The sequence below is a fragment of the Bos javanicus genome, chromosome 23, assembly GCF_032452875.1.
Source record: "Bos javanicus breed banteng chromosome 23, ARS-OSU_banteng_1.0, whole genome shotgun sequence".
Taxonomy (NCBI): Eukaryota; Metazoa; Chordata; class Mammalia; order Artiodactyla; family Bovidae; genus Bos; species Bos javanicus.
In genome coordinates, this window is record NC_083890.1 from 24909296 (window position 1) to 24932185 (window position 22890).

General features: G+C 43.4%; 1 protein-coding gene across 3 annotated transcripts; it reads right to left on the reverse strand.

The window, feature by feature from the left end:
• Positions 1–304: 304 nt before the first annotated feature.
• On the reverse strand, positions 305–22595 carry LOC133236422 (glutathione S-transferase A1-like). 3 transcript variants are annotated; one of them, XM_061398443.1, is made up of 7 exons: positions 22490–22595; positions 15628–15738; positions 8952–9003; positions 7996–8128; positions 4724–4865; positions 2179–2310; positions 305–1559 (listed from the first exon to the last, which is right to left on the reverse strand). In XM_061398443.1, the coding sequence occupies exons 2-7, from the start codon at positions 15712–15714 to the stop codon at positions 1437–1439; spliced, it is 669 nt and encodes a 222-aa protein (XP_061254427.1). In that variant the 5' UTR covers positions 15715–15738; positions 22490–22595; the 3' UTR covers positions 305–1436. The 3 variants fall into 3 exon arrangements, with proteins under 3 accessions (XP_061254427.1, XP_061254428.1, XP_061254429.1); XM_061398444.1 differs by lacking the exons at positions 7996–8128; positions 8952–9003; XM_061398445.1 differs by lacking the exons at positions 7996–8128; positions 8952–9003; positions 15628–15738 and having other exon boundaries at positions 22490–22579.
• Positions 22596–22890: the final 295 nt, after the last annotated feature.

Below are 22890 nucleotides of genomic sequence, written 5' to 3' on the forward strand. Positions count from 1 at the left end.
ACCAAAGCCACAATCACTCCCAGTCCAGGCTCCCTGGCTCCTCGAGAGGCCAGGGGAAATGATGTCATGTATATTCATTCGTATCAAATTCACACATGTCACCTGTGTCATAGAGATCTGATCTGGGGGATCCCGTCAAATGGGGGTGAGGCCCCTGTGCAGGGCCCCATAATGCCTCGTGCAACTGAGCTGTAATGACCAGGCAGGCTCCCCTGAGCACAGTTTGGGTCCACTGGGTTCTCATTATTTCCCCACCTCCCTGAACACTGGAGAGCCCACAGTAGAAAAAAATAGCTGTTCAAAATGCATAAGAAAAGTTATTTTTATTATCAGAAGCAAAATGTCTCTCAAAGAAATTTTTTAAAAATGTCTTTTTGCCATGGCCAGTGATAAAAGAAATGTTCACATATTGAGATACAGGGAAGTCATTCTGACTTATACATGAGCCAACTTGAATTTTATGCCAACTGAAATACCTGTTTGTGGCCAATCAAACATACATTCTATATCTGCTTTAGTTATTAGAGACAAGAGCACTTTGACCAGAAGGAAAGATAGTCCATGTTAAAAATAAAGATTAAGGGGCTTAGTTGGTAGTCCAGTTGTTAGGACTCCATGCTTGCATTGCAGGGGGCACAGGTTTGATTCCTGGTCAGGGAACTAAGATCCTGTATCCTGCAAGCAGAAGTGGGGGGGGGGGTCGGGGGGTGCAGGGTGGGGAGATTAAATGCCTTCCTTCCTGGGGGACTCCAATGCTGGTCCTTCTTCCGTGATAAGAGTCTGTGCCAGGTGCCAAGGCCATGCTGACTGTACATGTGCTGATCTGTGTGGTGTTTTTTTCCCCAATCTTGAAAAAATGTATCCCTGACTCATTTAATGGCCTTTGTTCTGACAAAGATATACAAAACTGTGCTGGAAACCATATATGTCCAGAGCAAGCTGCTCAGAGTAATCTGGGAAGGTATCTTTCTGGCTAGTCCTCAGTTTGCTCAAGTAAAACTCTTGCCTGTTCTTATTATTGCTTATTGATTGTTTTCACTGACACCAGAAATAGCTGTTTCCTGTGGAAACCGAAGAATGTCAGATTATTAATTTCTACACTTGATTCTTTGATAAGGTATGTGACAGATGTTATATGATAATTCCTACCAAAAAAATCAAGGGGATGACATAATCTATATTTCCCTTTTGTATTTAATTTTTAATTCCAAAAAAAGATGTGCTAGAAAGAGATGGAAAATCTGATTTTATATTCAATTCTAAAGAAAAAGAGTAACTAAATCTGCTCATTGGAGCTTTATTATTTAATGGCCACTAAAACTTTGGAATAGTTTATTAGTCTCACAACACCCAGGGTCTACACTTAGATAAAAACTTCATTGCCAGAAGTTTCATAAGTTTGGTCCTCAGTGTTCTGGGTGGCCCTGTTGGCTTTATTAAAACTTGAAAATCTTTCTGGCTCGTTCAAGACTTTTCTCACCCCCCGGAAGCTTCCTCTGGCTGCCAGGCTGCAGAAACTTCTTCACGGCCGGGAGATTGCTGACTCTGGTTTTCAGGCCCTGCAATGCACAAGAGCACAGCTTAGAGTGCCGCTAAAGACCAGCCCCGTCACTGACACTAGTCAGCAGGGACTCTGAGACCCTCCTAGACAAGGGCCAGCTGAGGCCCCTCCATCAGCACCAGGAGGAGGCTGGACATGGACACCCAGTGAGCCAGGAAGATGACAGCCCAGTGGCGTTTTCCCCAGAGATGTCTTAGTATAAGACTCCATTCAGCATCCCAATCTTCCTACACATCAGTCCTGAAGGTTCACCCTCGAGTGTAGTGTGAGGAAGAGAAAAGTGTCAGATATCAGCACAGATTAAGGCTCCAGATATCAAGACAAGAAGAGCTAGGAGATGGGGCTGGAAGTGAAGGCAGAAAGCATGAAAGGTAATCTGTGAGGTGAGTCAGAGCCAATCTGCCCTCAGAGAGAGAGACGGAGACAGAGAAATCAACGTGTGAGAGAAGGAACAGGAACTGAGGGGAAGAAGTGATACGGTGGGGACCCTAGCATTGCAGTCCCACTGTTCAGAGAACAGATTCTGAGGTGGGAGGTGTGGGCACACCCCCACCCCTACCCCTCCACCGCCACCCCAACCTCCCTCCCTCCCAGTCCAGGGCCGTGGGAGAGCGCACCTTCAGCAGAGGGAAGTTGGCCAAAAGACTGGGGTCTAGCTCTTCCACATAATAGAGCAATTCAACCAGGTGGATGTCAGCCTTGCTCAGCTTGTTGCCCACAAGATAGTCTTGTCTGTGGCTCTTCAGCACCTGGCAAATGGAGGGGTCAGATCAGGAATGCAGGTTCAGACAGCCTGGGCCCTGCTCCTCCCCTGCCCACCACCCAGCCCCACTTCTCCCTCTGCCCCTCACTGGGCGGGTGGGGACCCCAGACCTTCTGCTCCTCCCAACTCAGTGAGATGGGCCAGTTGAGTCTGCTGTTCCCTCCTCATCCCCAGTGGAAGCCAGACTATGATTTCCTTTTCCTGTTCCCTCCTCACTGTGGCTGCCTTACTTCTTCCACTGGGCCAAGGGCTTAGCACCGTCTGCACAGTGTTGCTGTTGACCCTACATCCTGAAGTGTGCAGCCCTGAACTTCACAACATGACCCTTCATCCATCTCTCTCTCGCCTCTTTCTCCTCTCTTTCTCTCTCTCTGTCCCTCTCATCTTTCTCCCTTGGGCAGTGACTCCAACTTCTTAACAACCTTCTTCAACCCTGAGCAAACTATTTCGGTCTACATTTCTCTTCTTTCTTGAAGCTTCCTGATTTCCTGGTCTCTCTCTGGGGCCTGAAATAAACCTGGGTCAACCTGAAGTCCCTTCTCCCTTACTCCTAACTTGGACCATGTTACAATTTACACGCTACAACGTCTGGAGGTGAACTTCACTGATGACTTAACTCACTCTGTTATATAGCTAAAATTAGGTGTTTGATTGAGAGAAGAGGAATGTAGAGATAATCACATATGATCATGGAAACAAAAGCTTAATTCTGGCATCCACATGGTAGGTTCATATGAATTCATTTTATACATTTTAAACTTTTCTGCATGTATGAAATGTTTCATAATAATATGTTAGGGAAATATATTATATTTATTAAAATATTCCAGCAATATGAAAATCATAATGTATAAAGAGAAAAATGCATACAGCACCACTAACTAACATAATAACATTTTGGCAAATACACTTTCAGATTATATATACATACAGAAGCATGAAGAGTTTCCCAGGTGGCTCAGTGGTAAAGAATCTGCCTGCAATGAAGGAGACCGGGATTTGACCCCTGGGTCGGGAAGATCCCCTGGAGAAGGAAATAGCAACCCATCCCAGTATTCTTGCCTGGGAAATCCCATGGACAGGGGAGCCTAGTGGTCCACAGTCCATGAGGGCACAAAAAGTTGGATATGATTGAGAAACTTTTTGAAAACAAAACAAAAAATATAAAAGCATGGACAAATGGATAATCATTTGGAAAAGAATATAATATCAAAACATATTTTATAAAATATAATTTTTACTTATGCTATCACGGGCCCTTTGTTTTCAAAGTACCCTCTGTCCATCATTGCTCATGCTCAGTTTTGTCCAACTCTTGGACTCATGGAGCTGTAGCCTGCCAGGCTCCTCTGTATATGGTATTTTCCAGGCAAGAATACTGCAGTGGATTGCCATTTCCTTTTCTAGGAGAATCTTCTCAACCCATAAATCAAAGTACAGATGAACTCAAACTGCTAATCATCAAAGAGCTTATGATCTTGTGAACGTTGCATAAACTCTTAGCACCTCAAGGGCTGGGAGGGTGTGCTCTCTGATTACTATTAAATTCTTTGCTCCTTGAATATGGTCAGATAAGCAAGCAATGAATTAACATTTGCTAAATAAATGAAAGAATGCTCCTATGCTCTGTGTTAATCTTTATATATGTATGTAACCCTCCTGAATCTCTTAAAATCATTTTTTTCTAGGTTAATCATTTTTGTTTAGCATGATTTCAGGTAATTTTGATCTTGAAACGCTCTCCTCTTACCATCAAGAAGAAGCATTAACTAAGATACATACTAGGCATAATGACGGAACATTATTTCCTTGGCTTTGTATGACCTTCTTCAAAAGTCTGAGAGCCATGTCCCCAAAATTTGTGATTATTTTCTCCTGAACATCTTTTCCTCTCTCTCTTCCTCCCCAATTCTTCCCCCATCTCTGTTGAGAAATATCTCATCCATCCCAGAAACACTTCCACATTCTCCCGACAGGCAGCTGCTCTCATGTCTCCCTACACGTGGTACCAGAATATTTTCTGATGTATGGCTGACATCATGCTCTTCTTGGATCAAAGCCCCTGTGCTATGTTCTGCAGGATCCATCTACCCCAGGCTCCTGTGTGGCTTTCAGAACTTCCACAGCCCAAGCTCTAAGTAAAACCATGAAATTCCATTGAACAGAGAATTTCAAATTGGGTCTGAGTCAATAGAAATTATGCTGAAAAATGATAATATGTGTAAAACTGGTGCAATTCTCCCTCAGAGTCAATTTTTAGAAAATGCCCTGGGAGTCAGGATGCTGCATTAGTACTCAGGAAGGTTCACATAAGTGAAGGTCGATTCCCCAGCAACACCAGGCACTACATTCCTTTGTCTTCCCGTCTCAGCGTCAAGACCACTAAACAGTCCACTTACGTTTTCAAATGCAGGGAGATAACAGTTTGTTGCCCTCTCTCGGATCAGGGTCAACTTGGTATTTTTTTGATCAGGGGGACACAGTGGCAAGAGCATGATCATTTCCCCCAAGTCTGCCACACCCTCTGTGTACATATCAATCCTGAAAGACAAAATGACCAAATTGCCAAATGTCTCCTGCCTTAGATTTTCTAGTTTAAGAATAGATAAGAATGGGGCATCAAAAGATGATAAAGTAATTCTCCACTGGGTACATTTTTCTAAGCCAGTCATGGAGTTACGATTTTTATTAATTTTAACATTTCATTCTAGAACAAGCCATCAAGGTAGACATAGCGAATATTTTGGTTATACGCATGATCAAATATAGGGACAAAGCACTCTGGGGACCCATTCGTAGAGGCATGAGAGAAATGGGTAAATCCCTGCAGGTAACCTCTGAGACCATACCTGGGTTTGCCATCTCTGCTGTGACGTAGTCTATGCACAGTTAGTGTGATGCATTAGCAGCACCTCAGTCACGTCTAGAGAGAGTCCTGGCACAGTGGTCCCAGTCATGTCCCTCTAGCTCTCCCTTTCTCATCCTGTTACACCACTAGGTCCATTTAGATGCCCAGTATCAGTAGTTCCTCCAGTTATTTCTGATAGAAATGATTCCACAACCTCCTCCATATATGATTGCCCGACTCTGGCCTCATTTGCATTTCTCAATGCGCCACCCAAAATATCCCCTGAAATAGTACAGTTCTTCATACAGTTTCAACAATGAAAATTTCAAGTGATTTCTTTTTTGTTTTTGTTCCAAAAGAATTTCCTACAAAAGTTGTTTTTTTTTTTTTTTGGTAATACAAGCTTTATTGAAATACATTCACATAGCATTACTTTCATCCTTTAAATGGTACTATTCTGTAGTTTTAGTACATTCTGAAATCATCACCATGTTCTAATTCCAGAACTTTTTAAATCGTTGTATCCAAAAGGAAATCCAGTACCCTTGACAGTCACTCCCCATTTCCTCAGCTTTATAGCCCCAGGCAACCACTCAACTACTATTTCTGTTTCTATGGATTTGAATGTCAGGACATTTCATATATTTGGAATCACACAATATGTAGCCTTTTGTGTCTGGTGTCTTTCATCTAGTATTTTCAAAGTTCATCCATGTTGTCACATACATCATTACTTTACTCCTGCGTACGTGCTATGTCACTTCAGTCGTCTCTGACTCTTTGCAACCCTATGGACTGGAGCCCACCAGGCTCCTCTGTCCCTGGGATTCTCCAGGCAAGAATACTGGAGTGGGTTACCGTGGCCTACTCCACTTTACTCCTGTTCGTGACTAAAAATATTCCATTATAGAGATGTATCATTCTTTGTTCATCCGTTCATCAGTTCTTGGATATTTTGTTTGTTTCCACTTTTTGAATATTATGAACGCTGTGCACTTTCGTGTACAAGTTCGAGTGTGGATGTGTTTTGTTTCCTTTTTTTTTTTTTTTTTCACTATGAATTGATGCTTTTGAACTGTGGTGTTGGAGAAGACTCTTGAGAGTCCCATGGACTGCAAGGAGATCCAACCAGTCCATTCTGAAGGAGATCAGCCCTGGGATTTCTTCGGAAGGAATGATGCTGAAGCTGAAACTCCAGTACTTTGGCCACCTCATGCAAAGAGTTGACTCATTGGAAAAGACTCTGATGCTGGGAGGGATTGGGGGCAGGAGGAGAAGGGGACGACAGAGGATGAGATGGCTGGATGGCATCACTGACTTGATGGACAGGAGTTTGAGTGAACTCCGGGAGTTGGTGATGGACAGGGAGGCCTGGCAGTGCTGTGATTCATGGGGTCGCAAAGAGTTGGACACAACTGAGCGACTGAACTGAACTGAACTGATGAAGTTTATTATGGGTAACTTATAAACAGGCAGGAAAGACAGTGCAAACAATGGTCCACAGACAATTACAGCTGCACTTTGTCCTCCCAAAAGGAATCTAGGGGAATTTAAAAGGGTCAAAACTAAAATTAGAATCTGACTACCAAGTGAGAAGCAAGTCTACACTGAAGGAACCTGTGGTTTTTCCTCCCCTGGGGGGTCTCATGACCATTAACCTTCTGTGTCAACAAAATGCATTCTTCCAGTTTTCTTATTAGATGAAGGCAAGGGTAAAAATTGATGGGGAACTTATCCAGCTGGGGCACATTCTTTGTTGGGAGGCTAAAGCGCAGCATGCAGAAAGATGAGGGTGTAGGAATGGTGACCTGAAGATGGGGGAGAGGGGGCAAAATGCAATCAGTACGGTTCAGCCACACATCCTCACAGATAATCCCGTGGAGCTGAAGACTAGGTTTCAGATAAAATAGTAAAGAGCAGGATGTTCATGAAAGTGTCTGAAGTCACCAGCTGTTTAGTGATGAACCTGCGATGGGAGTGCTGGCCATTCCTCCCCAGAGGCTGTGCTCTTGACCACAGCACATGTTGCTACCCACTGACAGGCATCATGCTGAACTTGAATTATGAAATGTGAATGTGTCTTTCACTCTCCTGGGTGTATACCCAGAAGTGGAATTGCTGAGTCATATGGTAACTCTTTAACTTTTTGAGTAACTGCCAACAGTTCCTTACATGATTTTAGTATCAGTCAAGTTGTCCCATTGCAACAGAGAGGATTTCCCCCAGTTTTGCTTGTATTGAATAAATCTGGCTGCTTCAGACGTATATTAAAATGTTCCAGATGACTCTGGTGTCTTGAGTTACCCCCTTTGTTATCCACTGTTATCCCCAAAGTTATGTACTTTGTTATCCCCTGTCAAGTGACCGGTCCATAAAGAGGACTGATAAATTAAGCTCCTGGTTATCATTCTAAACTTTCTGGAACTTAAGAATCAATTCCTTTAGATCTTCTTCTTCTCAGACTTTATCCTCTAGACACTCAGACACTTTGTCCCTTGTCTCTGGCTGTTGGTGGGTGTCTAGTCTGAGCTCCTGGACTCAAGGCTCCACCTTCTTCCCAGCTTAATGGTTTACTCGTGTTTGGAGTCTTCCGTCACTCTGCTATACCCACGGACCACGACTTCTTACATAAGCTCTTGATTCCACTCCAAGTTCACCCTTCTCTCATCTTCATAGGTCCCTGCTGTACTAGAGCTCAATTACACCATTATGGTCTATAGCTGGTGTTGGTCATGATCCCCATGAACACATCCTAATTGCTCAAGGAAACACCTAGGATTGTTCCTACTTATCACTCATGAAAGAATGGAAAAAATACCGTACAGGGCTCTCTCCTTCATGTCTTTCCCATAGAGATCATATTTGGTGGCAATGTAGTTGAGAATGGCTCTGGTCTGCACCAGCTTCATCCCATCAATTTCAACCATTGGCACTTGCTGGAACACTAAACTCCCATCTTTTGAAAGGAGAAAAGAAGAGAGAACTATTGGATGAATTACACCCTTTTAGGATGAAAAAAAAATGTTGATGTAACTGAAGATATGAAATGAAATACTAAAATGACCTGGTATAATTAAGCAGCATGGCATTTTGTTTTTGGCTTCCCATAGTCCTTTTCCTGCTCAAACTTTTATTTTTTTAACCCATTATTTCATTTATCTTTTTTGAACTACATGGGTGATTCTTTCTAATTCTGAGTCTATTTGTCTTTAGGGATATTTTAGAAAGAAGTTGGAAGAGGCTGCAATAGGGCCACCACCTGGTTGCTAATTTGAATGAGACGTTCTAAATAAGTCCCACGTCATATAAGGCAGATTTTGAGAGATTTCTATGTGCAGGTCCCTTTTCCTGCTCACTGAGTCTGCAATATTGCTAGACTTGTCAAACTTGCCAGAAAAAAGGGTTCATGGCAATTTCTGGGCCTCGTTTTCCCCTCTTCTCTCTGATGCATGTGTTTCCCTGACCTTGGGTGGGAGGGCTGTGTGGCATCCTGAACTGATATGGTCACTCATGGTGCAGAAAAGCAGAGAGAGAGAGACCAGCAAGGGCATTCACAGGGCACTCGGGCTGGTTCCTTGAGCAAATACTAGAGTTCCAGCCCTTCCTAGTCCCAAGTGAGCTGCAAGACCTTCTCAAGGAGCCCCATCCTTACCATTACCCACATTTCTTCCTCTCCTCTGACCCCATCCCTACCTTGCACACACAAGGCCTTTTTGGTATTCAAACCTCAACTTATGGCTGCTACTAGATCCTCCCATTAGAAGAATTCAGTTTCTTACCATATCTTAACTTATCCAAATCTTCTGAACTTTCTATAAGTTTCTCTTCAAACTGGAAAACAGAAACAGTCACTGAGTTTTTATCTCATTCCATAGCATTGCTGAACTTGCATGGCCTCTACCTGGTGCCCACTATGGAGACTGTAGGATTTCCAAGTTCGGCAGGGTGCACAGAGGACAGTGATCAAGGCCATTTGGAGATTTAGATTAGAGCCACCAAGATAAAAGCGTGGGTTGCAGCAAGTAACTGCTTATTTTGCAGGCTAATTCACCTCTACCTTGTCCCCACCTCTGTCAGTGATTATGTAATGATTTGGGGGGAGGGGAATGTCACTGGAGGGAAAGGACTGGGAAATTCTTCTAGTTATGGAGTTTTAACTAGTCTCTGGAAAGTCTTTCTCTCCCTGTGAAATCAGGACAGGAATTTGGGGTGTCCCCCAGCATGGGGTTTCCATGAGGTCACTGACTCCCAAGATGCTGCCACCAGGGACCTCTGCTGTATATTACCTCCCTCCATTCAACTTTTTATTTTAAAAAGGTGTCTTGATGATGAAAAGTTTGAGAATTGGGAGGTTTCTAACTGGGGCTTCCTTGGTAGCTCAGACAGTAAACAATTCGCCTGCAATACAGGAGGCCTGGGTTTGATCCTTGCATCAGAAAGACTCCCTGGAGAAGGAAACGGTAACCCACTCCAGTATTCTTGCCTGGAGAATTCCATGGACAGAGGAGCCTGGTGAGCTACAGTCCATGGGGTCGAAAAGAGTCGGACACAACTGAGTGACTAACACTTTCACTTTTACTTTCAACTGACTCAGTGAAACAGTTTATTGTGGATCTACATGATTCCTTAGGGTTAGACCACACAGATAGTGAGGTGTGCGGGCAACAATTCGCAAAGTGCCCAGTTCAAGACAACATGAGGGGTGGTGGGTGGTCACTGTGGGAAGGTGTCAGAGGAAGGATGGGACTTGATGGTGGGCTGTTGCTTATGAGGCTGAGGGAGATGAATGGGGTTGTGAGGATCAGCCTCTGGGCCCTGAGAACCCGGAAGTCCTGACCAGTGGCCTCTGGTCAGCCTTGCCCCACACCCTCCTCCTTCGGGCTGGGTTGGACAAGAGGAGACCTGGATGCTTTCAGCTCTTCACCCTCCTGTGCTGAACTCATCCTTCCCAGGAACTCTGAACACATCCTTGAGCCCCAAGGCTGGACCATAGCAAAAATTATTGGTTGTTGATTTATAGAGAATAAACAAGCTAGAATGGTTCAGTTTGTTTTTCTGTGTACTTGTTTCTTCACACACTTGAGAACGGACCGTGCTAATGTCTGGCAATCAAGAAAGTGTAATCTGAGGCTCCTTTGTAATCTGAGGCCAATACTTGGCCACCTGATGCAAAGAACTGACTCATTGGAAAAGACCCTCATGCTGGGAAAGATTGAAGGCAGGAGGAGAAGGGGCTGACAGAAGATGAGATGGTTGGATGGCATCACCAACTCAATGGACATGAATTTGAGTAAGCTCTAGGAGTTGGTGATGGACAAGGAAGCCTGGCATGCTGCAGTCCATGGGGTCGCAAAGAGTCGGACACTACTGAGCGACTGAACTGAACTGAATCTGAGGCTCAGGTAAATATGTTAGGAGGCTAAGGGAGCACACTAGAGGTTCCTTTGCAGGACCCCACCTCACCTGAGACCCTCCTTTACTGCTAGCTCTCCCCTAAGGGATCAAATCTCCAGAGTTTCTCCATGATTCTGAGGTAGGCGATTGATGGGCCTCTGGGCTGGGCTGCTGGTGTTTGTTAAGTGGAATAAAGCTGATGCCTTGTTTTCACTCAAACACCAAGGACAGAGCCCTTGTCCTTGAAGCTGAGCTCTGCTGGAATAAAGAGATAAAGTGGCCACTCCTGAGGTCAAGGAAGACTTCCCTGTCTGCACATCCACAAGACGTCTCCTTGGGGTAAAAAATGGAGGGGGTGCCTCCCCATAATGAGTATGGACATGTACCCACAGACATCTGCAGTGGGATTCATCTTAGCCAAAAGGACCATGCATCCCGGGGAGGGTCCTAGGACCAGACAGATATGAAAAAAGAAACAAGCTAATTGGCCAAAGGTAAACAAAGATCTGGAAGGACTGTCTTATATAAGTGATTTAATTCACTCCTTTACTCCTTCTCCTGATTAGAGAGGACACCTATACATTTTCTTTGTAGGTGTGTTTTTCTGCCTTGCTTCTGTCTCAAATAATCTGCTTCTCCGTGTGCTTTCCCATATGCTGTGCTCCCATAAACCTTGCACCTATTTTTACGGTTCTCGCCTCCTTGAAACATTCTTGCTTTCAAACGGGGGAAAGAGCCGGGGCTACTTTGCTTTTAGCCTCTAGCCCCTGGAGGTCTAGTGATTAGTATTCCTGGTTCAGTTCCTGGGCAGGGAACTAAGATCTCTCTTCAGTACTGCAGTCTCTCCGAGATCATTTGGTGAGAAACCCGGGAGTTCAAGGTGAACTGCAGATCTCGCTAAAACTATTGGCTGGAGACTCCTGACTTTCACTCTGTCTTCCACGGGGCTGAGATTTTCTTTCCTGCCTTACTTGCACAGTAAGATTTTTTTTTTTACCTAGTTCTTTAAAATCCTCTTGGGGAAAGACTAACTGAAGTCTTGCTGCTGCTGCCAAGCCCATACTTGACCGCTGTGGTACTTTAGCCCCAACTCCAGTTCCTCCAGGAGTTCCCCTTCACTCCAGGCCTTGGCAGCCCATAGGCTGGGACAGACTACTTATTGAGCAGGCCAGTTCCAATCAGCCTACATCTAGGTCAGTATCTGTCATCTATAAAGCTTAAGGGAAAACCTGCAATCACTATGTGCTGGTCCACATGTCCTCTCCAGGTACGAAAGGAGGACATCTTACTCAAGGTACTAAGGACAATTGGAGACTGCTGGTTAAAATTAAGTGGGGGCTAGAGGATGCCCCAAACCCTGTCAAGGAATAAGGTCAAAGTAAATTCAGGGGATGCTCTGAATCCCCTTCAGGTGTCTCCTAAATGTATAGAGGATGGTGCATTACATAGCTAGAAGCAGTCTCTGTTCTGGGTTGCAAGTTATTCAATATAGGAGGATCCCTTTTTAAGCCAGAACACCTCTGGAGTACATCCTTAAGAACTAGCAAGCTTTTACTGAAACAGTGCCTGGCCTTTATGCAAACTGAGGGATGAGGAAAATGGCCTGAAAATGAATCTCTTACAATTCAATTTTTATTGCCACAGGATGAGATAACGGACTGTTTCCTTATGTTCAAGTTTTTAAGGCCTTTTATCGTAATTCTGCTCTATGTGGCTACTATAATGAGAAAAAACTCTCCTAACATTCTAAACGATCTCCTTCTAACTTCTCCCAACTCTCAGGGGGAACCAACCTTCTCCCACTCCTACACGTTCCCTTACTTCTCCAGGTCTTTCTGATCAAACTAAGACGCCTACATCCTCAGAAGAATAAATCTTTCTGGAAAAACATCTTTCAGCCAGTCTGCCCCTATTATTAAGACCAATTTGACACTATTTGGTCTATATTTTAGCTATGAAACTATGACTACAAAAAAAAAAAAGGAAAGATGATTTTTCTTGATAATATGACCACAAAATTAATTAAAACAACTTTTTTTTTTAATTGCAAAACTAGCTCTTTTAGCATGTGCAATTAGAAAAAGCTAACTTGCTGAAGTACTTTTTTTTTTTTTAATTCTGACCCTGAGAGAATAAAAATATGCCTAGGAAAAAGCTATATCAACTCTTACCATGTCCTTGAGATACAAACACAGCCCACTTTGCCTGAAACTTTGGCCTTGGGTTAAGTAGAACTTCAAGCCAAGGGGGAAAAAAAAGGAGGCAAAGAGACATTTTAAATCTCAAGCAGAAAACTATGGGATCTCTGTCTGGATTTATGTATGTCAGGTAAATGAAAAAAAGACTGTCTCCTGATATATACGGGAATCTCAAACTATTTTGAAAACCTCTAGAAGAGAGAAATCCAGCTGGGCAAATCTGATAGCAAGCCTTTGGCATGGCTTTCTTGGCCTTGAGAGCCTTTTGGGAATTTAGTCTGAGACTCTTTCTGAGGAGTTACACCCAGAGTCAGCATTAAATACCTTACATAGTCAAGGGACCAAACATTTAATTTTTAAAAATCTATTATTATTATTTTCAATGGTTATCTTTAATTTTTAAATTTATTTATTTAACTTTTGGTTGTGCTGGATCTTCATTGTTGCACACAGGCCTTCTCTAGTTGCAGCAAGTGGGGGCTCCTTTTTGTGGGGTTATGCAGGCTTTTCATTGCAGGGTCTTCTCACGTTGTGGAGCACAGGCTCTAGGGTTTTAGTAGTTGAGGCTCAGAGGCTCAGTAGTTGTGGTGCACAGGCTTAGTTGCTCCGTGGCCTACGAGATCTTCCCGGACCAGGGATTGAACCCGTGTCCTCTGCATTAGCAGGCAGATTCTTATTCCACCAGGGAAGCACTGGCTACCTTTATTTTTAATATTTATTTTATTCATTTGTTTGGCTGTGCCAGATCTTATTTGCAGCATGTGGGATCTTTAGTTGCAGTTCTATAAAGTCACCAAATTTATTTTAAAAACAAATTCGTCTTGGCTGTGTTTGGTAAACATGAGGGTAATTTTAGAAAAAAAATTCGTTTCACTAAATATGAAATCCTTATGTCTGACTCTGTGACACTGTGGACTGTAGCATCAGGGTCCTTTCCAATGAATACCAGGTGGCGCTAGTGGTAAAGAACCGCCTGCCAATGCAAGAGACAGAAGAGATGCTGGTTCAATCCCCTAGGGGAGGGCCTGGCAACCCATTTCAGTATTCTTGCCTGGAGAATCCCTTGGACAGAGGAGCCTAGTGGGCATAGTCCATAGGGTTTCAAAGAGTCATACATGACTGAAACGACTTAGCATCCATGCATGGCCTCTAGAGTTATCACTGAGAAAAACACTTGTTCAACTCTTTGAGACCCCATAGGCTGCAGCACACCAGGCTTCTCTGTCCTTCACTGTATCCTGGAGTTTGCTCAAACTCATGTCCATTGAGTTGATGATGCCCTCCAGCCATCTCATCATCTGTTGCCCACTTCTCCTGCTGCCTTGGCAGGCGGTTTGTTTAGTACTAGCACCATTAACCGGAGAAGGCAATGGCACCCCACTCCAGTACTCTTGCCTGGAAAATCCCATGGACAGTCGGACAAGACTCAGCGACTTCACTTTCAATTTTCACTTTCATGCATTAGAGAAGGAAATGGCAACCCACTCCAGTGTTCTTGCCTGGAGAATCCCAGGGACGGGGAGCCTCGTGGGCTGCCGTCTATGGGGTCACACAGAGTCGGACACGACTGAAGCGACTTAGCAGCAGCAGCAGCAGCAGCAGGAGCAATAGCACCATTAACAGAGTCCTACATTTGCTCCTGGGAATGTGATGTTCTAACACTATAAAATGCCTGGGGGTGCTCGTGGATGCTCCCATCCCTCTGTTAATCACCCGCTTACTTGTTTGCATCCTCACTAGAGTGCAAGCTGCCTGAGGGCAAGGACTGTGTCTGTCTCATTCATTTCTGTATCCCCAGAACTTTGCACAAAGCCTGGCACAAAAGCGAAAGTGCAAGTGGCTCAGTCATGCCTGACTCTTTGTGACCCCATGGACTATACATTAGTCCACGGAATTCTCCAGGCCAGAATACTGGAGTGGGTAGCTGTTCCCTTCTCCGGGGTATCCTCCCAACCCAGGGATTGAACCCAGGTCTCCCACACTGCAGGCAGATTCTTTACCAGCGGAGCCACCAGGGAAGCCCAAGAATACTGGAGTGGGTAGCCTATCCCTTCTCCAGCAGATCTTCCCAAACCAGGAATGGATTAACCCAGGGTTTCCTGCATTGCAGGTGGATTCTTTACCAGCTGAGCTACCAGAGAAGCCCTAAAGTGCTCCCACCCAAAATTATTGCTGAGTGAATATATTAAATCTTATCAAGTGGTTTGTTACAGTTGGCTCATCTTAACCTTAATTTCATTTATTTTTCTAATATTACATACAGTTTTTCTTTTATTGTGGGAATTTCTAGCATGTATAAAAATTTTAAAAATGTACAGTGTTTCTCATACCCTTCAACAGCATCAATAATTATCAACTCAAGCCAGTCCTGTGTCATCTATATGCCCATCCACATTCCCCTTTATGTTAAAATGGAGCAGATTCTAGGTATCATATCATGTCACCTTGTATACTTCATGCATATTTCTAAACCAAAAGAACTATTTTGAACATAAACATAATAAACCTAAAAATTACACCTAAAATATTAACAATTCTTTAATAACATATCAGCAATCAAGTTTCTACTTGAACGTGTCATAAATAATATTTACAGTTTGTTAAAATGAAATCCAAGTAAGTTTCACACAATTGGACTAGTTGATGAGTTTTTTGTTTCCTTTCAAAAAAAAAAAATGTTTCTATGCTCTTCCGCAGGCAGGATTATTTACATTTTCATTTGGTCAGATCAGTCCATTTCTTTCTTAATGTGCAGCTATTTTTATGCAACGCAAAATCATACTCAGCTCCTTTAATGAGGAGGTCTGGCTCATGTGAGAAAGTGCTTTGATAGTCAACAGCGATCCAAGTTAAGAGGACCTACCTCTGCTCCAGCTGCAGCCAGGAGCCACCGGATGGCCTCCATCCTGCCTCGGGCATCGAAATAGTGAAGTTTGGGCTTCCCTGACATGATAGTTCCTCACTTCCCGTGAACCTGGATGAATCAGACCACAGAGGCAAACTGCACTTTATAACGTCCAGTCCATTTGAACAGAAGGGGTAGCATCTGCCTTTTTCATGGCGGCATTGCAACAGTCCCATGTGGTTCTTCCTTGGTCTAAATTCCCACCTATCAACAGGTGTCATTGTGCAGTTGCACCAAACCAAGTCTCAGATTGCATCTGTCCTCTCTCAGAGGACTTGAATAGAGCAGGGGCTTAATCTTGCTCAGCTGTCACCTGGGGCTGGTGAGGGGACTTGAAACCAGGAAACTTCACTGACAGAGAGGAGCAGGGAGCCGAGTCGGTCCTTGACTGGCCGGTGGTCTTGTTCAAAAGCATTAACTGTGTCTGAATCCTGCCCTGACTGTCTCTAGACCTTCTAAATTCTCTCCACAGAAGACAAAACTCATTCCTTTTTTTCTTATTGGAATTCTATATATTTTTCACCGCTGGATGAATTTTATTTTACGATCTAGAGAAAGAGATGCTAGTGCCCTACCTTTATAGCACACGGAAAGGAACTAACATAGGTTTAGTGTCTACCACATAGTGGCCATTTTCTCACTTTGATCCTCATTTCTTCTCCACAGAAATTACTTGAGGTAAATTCTGACTCGTCTTAAGTAAGTGGTGAGCCCATTCGATTGTACCTTGCTTTTTAAACTGGTTTTGAAAGCTGGGACATATTCGCTTTACAATGCTGTGTTGGTTTCTGCTGTACAACATCTTGAGTCAGCTATACATATACACGTCTATCCTCTCTCTCTTGAGCTTCCCTCCCACCCCACCCCCATCCCACCCCCTAGGTCGTCACAGACACCAGGCGGACTTCCCTGTGCCACAACAGCATCCCCCTAGCTGCCTGTTTTACACATGGTAGTGTACGTGTGCTAGTATTTCTCGCTAAACTTGGCCCACCATCCCCTTCCCCTCCTGTGTCCACAAGTCTGTCTTACATCTGTGTCTCTATTCCTGCCCTGCAAATAGGTTCATTGGTACCATTTTTCTAGAGTCCATATATATTCATTAACATATATTTGTTTTTCTCCTTCTAACTTACTTCACTCTGTATGAAAGAATACAAATGACCCAATTCCATTCCTTTTTATGGCTGAGTAATTTCCCATTGTATATATATGTACCACATCTTCTTTATCCATTCATCCATCAATGAATGTTTCAGTTCAGTTCAGTTCAGGGGCTCAGTCGTGTCCGACTCTTTGTGACCCCGTGAACTGCAGCACACCAGGCCTCCCTGTCCATCACCAACTCCTGGAGTCCACCCAAACCCATGTCCATAGAGTTGGTGATGCCATCCAACCATCTCATCCTCTATTGTCCCCTTCTCCTCCTGCCTTCAATCTTTCCCAGCATCAGAATCTTTTCAAGAGAGTCAGCTCTACACATCAGGTGGCCAAAGTATTGGAATTTCAGCTTCAACATCAGGCCTTCCAATGAACACCCAGGACTGATCTCTTTTAGGAGATGGATTAGGATCCATGATTGGATCTCCTTGCAGTCCAAGGGACTCTCCAGAGTCTTCTCCAACACCACAGTTCAAAAGCATCAATTCTTCGGCACTCAGCTTTCTTTGTAGTCCAACTCTCACATCCATACATGACCACTGGAAAAACCATAGCCTTGACTAGACGGACCTTTGTTGGCAAAGTAATGTCTCTGCTTTTGAATATGCTATCTAGGTTGGTCATAACTTTCCTTCCAAGGAGTAAACATCTTTTAATTTCATGGCTGCAATCACCATCTGCAGTGATTTTGGAGCCCCAAAAAATAAAGTCTGACACTGTTTCCACTGTTTCCCCATCTATTTCCCATGAAGTGATGGGACCATGATCTTAGTTTTCTGAATGTTGAGCTTTAAGCCAACTTTTTCACTCTTCTCTTTCACTTTCATCAAGAGTTTAGGTTGCTTCCAAGTCCTGTCTATTGTAAATAGTGCCGCAGTGAACATGCGGGTGCATGAGCCTTTTGAAATTATGGTTTTCTCAGGGCATACACCTACCAATGGTATTGCTGAGTCACATGGTAGTTTTAATTTTAGTTTTTTAAGGAAACTCCATTCTGTTCTCTATAGTGGTTGTATGAAGGCACTTTTATTTGATGTCAATGTCTTGGGATTTTGTTATACCAGTGTGTGCCAGTGATGGATTGTGGCCCATTGCGGGCTGTGAAATTAACACAGCAGGTTCTGACTAGTGTTTTTTAACTGCAATATAATAGTAAATATGAGGGTGTGTCATATACAGTTACAGTAGGCGCTTTTTGCTAAAACGTTCATTTGAATTACATAACCATGTGCAACTCCCCTTGTCCTTGTCCTTGAAATAAAGTGCTGACTCAAGAGTTAACCCCTGGGAAACGTGAAGATGTGAGAACAAAGAATAGCTGTTGGGCTGGGGAACTGGTAACAATGTAGACTATAAATCTGCTACATAACAGAATCACCCAACTCAGGGCTCCCTGAATGATATAGAGAAAGACCTGACACATATTCCTAAATTGGTTTTATAAGAAGAGATCCCCTCCAGATGAAAATTGCTGACCACAGGAACATAGACCCTAGACTGGTTGAAACCAGAAGGTTGATGATGCTTGAAACTTCACCTTGATGCCAATCAATCTGAGAATTATCCATGAGCTGATCACATCCTGCTCCCTGAACACTATAAATCTCCTCACAACCCTATCCAGGGTGGGTCACAGTCTTGAGGGCATTAGCAATAAAAGCTACTCTTTCCTACTTCCTCCAAAACTCTGTCTCTGCCTTGGCACCAGTGAACAGAGGCGGAGTTTTGGTAACAGATATATTTGTTGTGTGATTGTCTGTAACAGCGAAGCCAAACCTGCTTGCGCACTGGATCTGTTCCTTTAGCTCTAACCTTTGTGCTCTGTAGCCTTTGCTTAGTCATGCTGGCTCTGCACCTTTTGTAAAAGAATGCTACCTATAGCCTGAAATACATAGGATAGCCAATTTTCAAAGTCTTTTCCTTCATATAAAGATAAAAGTCTTTTCCTCCATATAAGGATAAAACAGTTGCAAAACAAAGAATAACATTTGCCTTGTTGGAGGTTTATAGAAACATGATCAGACCTATGTGGATGGTTGGAAGAACAAAAAATTCACATCCTGTATTATTATGAGTCTGGCTGGCAACAAGAAATTTGCAACCACCAGCCACACCACCCTCTCCTTTTAGTATAAGCTTGAATTCTAACACAGGTTAGATGGTTCTTTGGGATTCTAGTCCACCATCTTTTCAGTCTGCTGGCTCTCCCAATAAAATCCCAGGCCTTGCCTCAATACCTCATTTCTCTACTTAATGGATGGCTGTGTGGCGAGCTGTATGAACCGGGACTCAGTAATGTGTCAGTATGTGACTGTGTGGTCTGGGTTGTTGTAAAATGTAAGAGACACTTGTGACTGGGACCAGCCAAAGAAGTCTGGTAGATGTTGCTCTAGCCTGAGGTGTCTGCACTAGTGACATTTGGGGCTGGATCCTTCTTTGTTGTCCCGTGGTCGGAGTGTAGTTACTTAGCATCGTCCCCAGGAGCTGCCAGTAGCATAGTGCTCCTGTCCCCAAGGTGGCTGGGTGAGTTCAGCAGTGGCCTTGGGCAAGTTTTATCAGTGAAGACAGTACAGAAGCACAAGAGTCATTAAAAAGCAAGGATTCAATTGCTTAGACTTAGGGAGGGACAATTTCAGTCCCATTTTTAGTCAACAGACCTCTGGCCAAAAAAAAAAAAAAAATTAAAAAAAAAATTCTTGTAAGATTTTGTGGTTGTTGAATCTTTAGCACAGAAGTCCCTGCACAATAGTTATGTTTCAAAAAAGGCATGTGAAACTGGTACCCTGTAACTTATAAGGCCATAAGGTAGAAACAAAATGATATGCCAAGAATACCAACTTACTTAGCAGAGTAACTACAGATATGGAGACAACTTGATGACAGCCTCTCCGACTGAGCACTGCCCACTCACACTGATGGACTAGGATGACTGACAGTCAACTTTAGAAGTCACATGCTGAAAATATACCATGCCTGCACAGAGAACTCTTAAAACTTACATTGAAACTTACACTTACTGTACACTAACCATTTCTGAGCTCTCCCCCTGCCCACTTGCTTCTTACTCCTAAGATAAATATGCCACTCAAAAGGGGTCAGGAAGACAGATCTTAGCATTGCTTCCTGTCTCCTTGCTTAGCTGTCGGGCTATAAAGCCTTTTTTTTTTTTTTGCAAAAGACCATTGCCCCAGTATTTGGTCTTTCTCTTGGGACAAGGAGCTCACTTGCTTGGTTACAAAACTTGAGTTTTCTGTCAAAATAGTTTAAACATTCCAGAAGACCTTTATTTATTTGTGTATCTATTTTCTTCATGGACACCTTGTTTTCGGCTGATATATGATGTATTTCTTCTTTTTAACAAATTTCCTTCAAGCTTCCTCCCCTAAGACCCCTTCTGCAGTTTCAGGTATCAAGAGATAATGGCTGGTGGGAAACAAGATAGGAGCCTGATGGGGAATCTGCTTTTAAAGGGTTTAAATTTAGTCAAAAGAACAGGTTTGTTGACAACCTACCATGCACAAAGAGCCCAACGGTGGCTTCATTTTAATTGGTTCTGAGCCAAGGATAATGATTCTAGAAGTCAAGTAAGTCAGAACAAGGGGAGCGGCTGAAGCCTGAGAAAGCACAGGCTGCTGTGCCCTGCCCAGGTCGGCTCCACCTTCACAGCAGCGTCATCCAGGCTGTGACCTTTCCATCCCTCCCCACCCTACATTAGGGGTGCTCCTCATTTTTGTCTAAAATCTGTTCATAGACATTACAAGTGCTTGTTTTTTGTTTCTATTTCCAAATCTTCTCCCATGGGCTTATTTGAATTTTTTCCTGTGAATTCTCTTTTGCCCTGAAAGCTCCAACCTCACTGATTTTGCAGGGTCTTTGAGATTCTGAGGCTTCTGTGCATGAGACCTTTGTTTTATTCTTTTTAAGTTGACATTTCTGCTGACTCCCATTATGCTGCATCCTACCTCCTGGGGGGCTTCCCTGGTGGCTCAGATGGTAAAGCGTCTGCCTACAATGTGGGAGACCCAGGTTCGATCCCTGGGTCAGAAAAATCCCCTGGAGAAGGAAGTGGCAACCCACTCCAGTACTCTTGCCTGGAAAAGTCCATGGGCAGAAGAGCCTGGCAGGCTACAGTCCAGGGGTCACAAAGAGTCAGATACGACTGAACGATTTCACTTTCACCTAGTTGCTTCATGCGTCTTTTAGAAACCAGCTCTGTGCTCCACTGATGTATCTAGCTCTTCCCTCAAGACTTCTCAAGTTATAGAGCTAGAAGTCAGCTAGCCACTCCTCCAAGTGTGTAATTAATACACTGTACCCCCGAGAGAACATGTGTTGGCCAGCTATCTAGTTAGTGATGAAGTCTGGATTAGATCTTAGTCCTCCTGACAGACAGACTAGTCTCTGCCTATTGTATCTATTTTGTTATTGAATTTTCACAGCCTGCAGAGATTACAGTTTCTGTGCCCCCACTAACCTGTGAGCTCTCAGGAAGTAGTGACGTCATCATAGTTTTTAACACAAGACATTGCTCAAAATTCAACACGCCTTCTGTGTAACGTGGCATGATTAGACAGCCCAAGAGCCACACATGTGTTCTTTAGCATTTCCCTTAGAGGACTTGCAATTTCACAATTCAGTAGTTTAGAACAATTAAATAATAAACTGGGATCGTGATCATAAAGTAATCAATCCTGCTTATAAAAGCCAACATTGTGCTGTTTAAACACAACTATCAAAACACTAGAACTCTCCCACAAACTGAAAACATAATGACTGTGCAAAAAAATTGGGCAAGTGCTTTGGCAGGGTAGCCCAGGAGAATATTTAACTTGGCAAATAGAATTTGCAAATTATCTGTTGGGCTGGAAACAGGGCAGTTCAAGAAAAGGGCATTATTTTTTCGAATTGCCTAAGAAATAAATCCACATGCACTTGCCTATATGCCCTATGCGTTTAGATTCACTTGCAATTTTGAATCTTTTCTTCGTAAGAAACTGTGCCCAGGCTTTGGTCCCTAAAATACTGAACATGAAGAAGGAGGTGGAGGTGGAGGAGAAGAAGGGAAAGCAGCAAGCTACTCTGTGCTCAGTCACAAAGTAACTCATATAAACAACAAGCTCACAGTGGTGAAATCAGCTTTGGAGGCGCAAATTCTGATTCTGACCCACCGCCATTGATGACTGACTTCCCAACAGGAGCTGCCAGTTCAAGTGACATGCAACCACTCACATATATTTTTCCCTCATCTCTCAAGTGGGATTCCCAAATGTGTGACTCTGCCAAATTCCAGTCCAGCATAATTGTGTGATTTCCATATGAATCACACTGATACACCATCTAGTCTAGAGAAGGCAACTCTAACATAAGCTCACAGATCCCTCCCAGCACTGACATGGTTGCATTTTCAAATTGCTCTTAGTAACACTCTTATTTTCCCCAAATCATCAAATTCTCTGCCCTCACTTTCTAAATTCTTGATTATTATTTTCCTCTAAAGACAGGTCCTTGAGGAACTAATAAACAACACTTGAATCATCTCCTGAGCACACCAAGAAAAGGCAATAACGCCAGGTACCCACATAAAATAACACATTGAAAAATATTTTCCTCCTGAAACAGACATGAGAAACTATATGAAGATGATAAGGTCAGTACCAACCTAATAAAAGTCCTGCTGCCTCTCTGCTCAGTTCCTCAATGCCAGTCCTTGGGTGTATGCTAGATGCTTTAATAATTTAACAACCAGCCCCCGCTTCGGGGGTGGGGGTGGGGCCAATAGGAAATAGCCCCACACAGTTGACCAGGCTGGTAGAACATTCTGTACATGCCACGAAGAAAATGATAAATTAACAATGTTCCATTTCAAGGTGATCCATAAATGCACACACAGAGATTACAGATTTATTTGGCTGCCCATCAGACTGGTGGGGACCATGCTTTCCTGAAATGGGATGCCAAGTTTATGGCAGATGGAAGAATCTTGGAGGGAGAGGGAGAGTGTGTCATAAGAGGGTGATGGCAGAAAGGAGGATATGGTCAAGAGAATAGGGAGATAGCAAT

Coding starts and splice junctions, on each gene's coding strand:
- LOC133236422 (XM_061398443.1), bottom strand. CDS start 15,714: ATGTCAGGGAAGCCCAAACTTCACTATTTCGATGCCCGAGGCAGGATG. Junction 9,004..15,627: donor TGGCTGCAGCTGGAGCAGAG/GTAGGTCCTCTT, acceptor TCTGTTTTCCAG/TTTGAAGAGAAACTTATAGA. Junction 4,866..7,995: donor GACATGAAGGAGAGAGCCCT/GTACGGTATTTT, acceptor TTTGTCTTTCAG/GATTGATATGTACACAGAGG.